The sequence below is a fragment of the Penaeus monodon genome, chromosome 14, assembly GCF_015228065.2.
Source record: "Penaeus monodon isolate SGIC_2016 chromosome 14, NSTDA_Pmon_1, whole genome shotgun sequence".
In the NCBI taxonomy this organism is placed as follows: domain Eukaryota; kingdom Metazoa; phylum Arthropoda; class Malacostraca; order Decapoda; family Penaeidae; genus Penaeus; species Penaeus monodon.
Window position 1 is genome coordinate 3,904,893 of NC_051399.1, and position 5,000 is coordinate 3,909,892.

The window sequence follows — 5,000 nt, forward strand, 5'->3', positions numbered from 1 at the left end:
CCCCTTTCCCTTTTTTTCCCTTTTTTCCTTTTTTTCCTTTTTTTTTATTTTTTTTCTTTTCCTTTTTTTCTTTATTTTTTTTTTCTTTTTTTCTTTTCTTCTTTTTTTTTTCTTTTTTTTTCTTCCTTTTTTTTCCTCCTTCTTCCTCTTCTTTCTTTTCTTCTTCTTCCTTTTTCCTTTTCTTCTTCCTTTTTTTTTCTTTTCTTCTTCTTCTTCCTCTTCCTTTTCTTTTTCACCTTCTTCTTTTTTCTTATTTTCTGCCTTTTCCTTTTCTTCTTCCCCTTTTCCTTCTATCTTCTTATTTTCTTCGTCTTCCTTTTCTTCGTCCCTTCTTCTTTTATCTTTTCTTCCTTTCCTTCCCCCTTTTTTTTTTTTTTTTTCTTCTTATGATACATTCTTCTTCATGTTTTCCTCCTTTTTCTTTTCTTACTTTTCTACCTCTTTTTCGTCTTCTTCCTCTCCTACTTCCTTTTTCCCTCCTTCCTCTTCTTATTATAAATTTCTTCCTTTTCCTCTCCTTCCCCTTTTTCCTCTCCTTCCTTTTCCTTATTTTCTTTCCATTCCCCTCTTCCTTCTCTTCCTTTTTTCCTCTCCTATTCTTCTCCCTTTTCTATTTTTTTTTCATTCTTCTCCCTTATTTCTCAGCCTTCTTCTCTTATCCTTTAATCACTTTTTTCCCCTTTCCCTTTGGTCCTTATTGCTTTTCTTCCCCCCCCCCCACATACACACACAAAAAAAAGAACGAAAGATAGACATATAGATAGATAGATAGATGGGGAGATAGACAGATAGATAAATATGTATTATCTAAGATAGATTATGCATATATCATCTCGGACGTATAAACACACACGCGTCTTCACATATATGTTCCATGATCTCTATGTAGATTTGCGGACAGAGATGAGACCTCACATAAACACACACAAATACGCACACACACACGCGCGCGCGAGTCACACACACACACACACACACACATTTTGATTTCACACAGTGTGATTGTATTTTAAAGCGCAGCCCCCGAGCGTATGTGCTATCGGCCCATCAACACATAGACTACATTTGTACCAATAACACTTTGAACACACACACACACATACATACACACACACACAGACTATCTCTCTCTCTCTCACACACACACCACACACACACACAAATACAAAAACACACACACCACACACAAACACACACACACACACCACACACACACAAACACCCCACAAACCCCCCAACAGACTCTCTTTACACACACGCACACACAACACACACACACACCAAAACCACACACACACACACATACAGACACACACACACAAAAACCCCTTTCCTATTCCCCTCCCTCATACCTCATCTTTATCCACCTCCACCCCACTTACTCCCTCTCCCTCCCCACTCCTTACCCCCCCCCCTATAACATGTACTCCACACCCCGTTCTCCTTGTTCTGTTGCCAATACCTCACGTTTTTTTTTTTTTTTTTTTTTTTTTTTTTTAATCTTGCATACATCCCCTACTCCCTCGACCCCACATATCACCTCCCCCTCCCCCCTCACCCCCCATACCCCGTGCCATGGTTGCGGTGAGGATGCTGGCACCAGGGCAGTGGTTTCTGCAGAAGGCTTTTATCAGTAGTTCACGGCAGATGCAGAGTATGTCTGGCGGAAGTTTAATCCTACTGAACAAACGGTAGAGATAGCATTCCTAGTTGGATACAACTTCACGAGCAAAGAAAGAAAGAAAGAAAGAAAGAAAAAAGACTTGGGTTTTTTTACTTTGCTTCCTTGATAGCTCTTGATCGCATCCCAAATAGGGTTGTTTGGGATGCCACGGCTGATTAGCCCAGGGATCATTCCTTTTGATAAATGAACGAAATACCCTCACCCCTCCTATCTTACATTCCCCTTTCATTTCCTCCTTTCGCCCCTCCCCCCCTTCTCTTCCCCTTTCATTTCCTCCTTTCGCCCCTCCCCTCCTTCTCTTCCCCTTTCATTTCCTCCTTTCGCCCCTTCACCACCCTTTCCTTCTCCCTCCCAATTCCTTCCTTCTCCACCACTACTCTTTCCTCTCGCCCTCCCTCCCTCCTTCCCCCCGCCTCCTCCCCATCCCCTTCCCCTTCCTCCCCCTCATCCACCCCAACCCATACATCTCCACCCCTACCTTCTCCGTCTTCCCTCCCTTCCTCCAGTTCCCCCCAACCCCCCTCCTTCTCCCCCCTCCCCTCTCCCTCCCCCCCCTCCCTCCCCCCGCCCCTCCTTTTCAGCCGCCCAACCCCCTCCTTGCCTCCCTCCCCCCCATCCCTTCCTTCACCCCCCTCCCCCCTCCTTTTCAGCCGCCCGAGCCGTGACGCAAAGATTAGCCACAACACCAAAAGCAGTTTTGTGGCCATAATTATCAAAATAATTTAGCTCGGCCATAATCGCCTGCATCAGAGGTAAATGAGCCCCCGTTTGAGTTACACCCTTAAGAGTCTAATTATCGCATAATGAGCGAATATAACAATCACTTGACGTTAACTGCTAATGAAATATTTTTTTTTTTTTTTTTTTTTTTTTTTTTTTTTAGTATAACGGTTATTTTGTGTTGTGTTTCTCCCCTCCCCCACCCCCACCCCGTTTCCCCACCTCTCTCTCCCCCTCCTCTCCCTTACCCTGAGTTTTCCTCGTATTCCACTCCCCCCTCCCCATTCATCCTTCTCCCCCCTTCCCTCCCCCTCACCTTCCCATGTTGTGTTCTGATTTCAGTATCAAATTATGTTTGTGAAAATGGTGGTAATTGGGATGAAATGCTATGTACAGTATGTGTGTGTGTGTGTGTTTGTGTGCGTGTGTTTGTGTTTGTGTGTGTGTGTGCGTGCGTGAGTGTGTGTGTGTGTGTGTGTGTGTGTGTGTGTGTGTGTGCGTGTGTGTGTGTATGTATGTGTGTGTGTGTGAGTGTGTTTGTGTTCTTAGGTGTGTATGTGTGTGCGCGTGTTTCTGTGCGTGTGTACATCTGCGTGTAAATGAGATATAAAGCTAGTAAAATGTCTGATCTTACATAAGCTAATACTCAAATTGTTCTTGGAACATTTCATCCAGATCAGAGATTAAGAGAGAGAGAGAGAGAGAGGAGAGAGAGAGAGAGAGAGAGAGAGAGAGAGAGAAGAGAGAGAGAGAGAGAGAGAGAGAGAGAGAGAGAGAGAGAGGAAACTGTCAAAATTGCGATGAATTTTTGGCACAACAACTCGGCCGATTTTTCTCCTATTTTTTCGCCCAAGTCAGGAAAAACAGCAGATGTGAGTAATTACTTTCCTGAAGTTCTGAAGCAGGAAGAAAACCAGGCAAAGAGAGAGAGAGAGAGAGAGAGAGAGAGAGAGAGAGAGAGGGGAGAGAGAGAGAGAGAGGAGAGAGAGAGAGAAGAGAGAGAGAAAGAGAGAGAGAGAGAGGAGAGAGAGAGAAGAGAGAGTGAGAGAGAGAGAGAGAGAGGAGAGAGAGAGAGAGAGAGGGGAGAGAGAGAGAGAGAGGAGAGAGAGAGAGAGAAGAGGAGAAGAGAGAGAGAAAAGAAGAGAGGAAAAGAGAGAGAAAAGAGAGAGAAGACAGAGAGAGACAAGGACAGACATAGAGATAGACAAACAGACAGAGAAACAGACAGACAGACAGACAGACAGACAGACAAAGAACAAGAGGAAGAGAGAGAGAGAGAGGAGTGAGAGAGAAAGGAGCGAGAGAGAGACGAGAGAGAGGAGAGGAGAGGAGAGAGAGAGAGAGAGAGAGAGAGAGAGAGAGAGAGAGAGAGAAAGTAAGTGAGAGAAAGAGAGAGAGAGAGAGAAAGAGAGAGAAAGTAAGTGAGAGAGAGAGAGAGAGAGAGAAACAGACATCCAAACTACCTTTCCCCTTAACGCTTACCTCCCTCAGGAAAATCCTCGTGGCCGTAGCGTGGATGATCTCCTCCGCAAGGCTATCTGCCCCGGGCTCCTCTGAAGACGCCTGAGAGGTGTTCTCCTCCAGGGGGTCTCCTCCTTCGCCCGTCGTGGTCTCTTCCGAGGACGATCTCGTACTCGAGCTTTTGTCGCCCTCGATGTCTGTGAATGGATTTCGAGAGGGAAGGGGAGGGGGGAGAGGGGAGAGGGGAGAGGGGGGGGTAAATGTCAGTGTAGGCGTATTATTGCAAGAATAATATAAGTACTAATCGTAACAGTGGTGGTAATAAAAGTCGTATGAAAATACAGTATAACATATATTCAACACATGTTCCAAAAAAAGAAAAAAGAAGAAAAAAAAAAAAAAAACTGTACTGATAAGCGGCAATACTTAACAAAAAAAGTGTTATTAATGCAAAAAGTAGTGATAAAATGGAGTAGTAATAATAATCGTGGTAGTAGAAGTTGTTTTTGTAGTAATAGTAGTAGTAGTAATAGTAGCAGTAGTTGTAGTAATAATAATAGTAGCACCAGTAGTAGCAGTAATAGCAGTAGTAGCAATAATAGCAGCAGTAGTAATTGTAGAAGTTGTAATTGCGGTGAGGATGATAGCAGTGGAAATATAAGTATTATAAGTAGCAGAGGAGAAGTAACCGTAGTAGATGTAGAGGCATAGTAGTACCTGGCATACTATAAAAAAGGCTGAGAGGCCATATTCTTTTTTTTTTTTTTTTTTTTTTTCTAGTTAAACAGTAGTTCTAATTATTGTTGTTGGTCCGTCTCTTCCATTATTTATTACCAGCGTTATTCTCCTCCCAATTCATATCGAACGAAAATCGAACAGTCATACCAACAGCGGCGATTATTATATTTCGAATTTACAGTAGTGACGATAATATCAAGGGCAGAGGTTGTAACAAAAGCATCAAGATATTAATCCCAATAATCTCGCCGATAAAGAAAGGCATTTCAGCTGTAACAAAAGCCATAAAACTAATACTAACGATAGTATTAGAGACCACAAGAGTTCCTCCCCCATACAATATCAACAACAATAACAATAACACGCTCCATAACTACAGTAAAAGTTCAGGTCAAGT

General features: G+C 43.2%; 1 protein-coding gene across 1 annotated transcript in view; it reads right to left on the reverse strand.

Moving 5' to 3' along the window:
• LOC119580545 overlaps positions 1-5,000 on the reverse strand; it is a gene marked incomplete in the record, with an annotated part of 127,471 nt that overhangs the window by 15,561 nt on the left and 106,910 nt on the right. Inside the window, 1 exon segment of the mRNA XM_037928663.1 lies at positions 3,887-4,062. Within this exon segment, the coding sequence (XP_037784591.1) occupies positions 3,887-4,062 (176 nt within the window).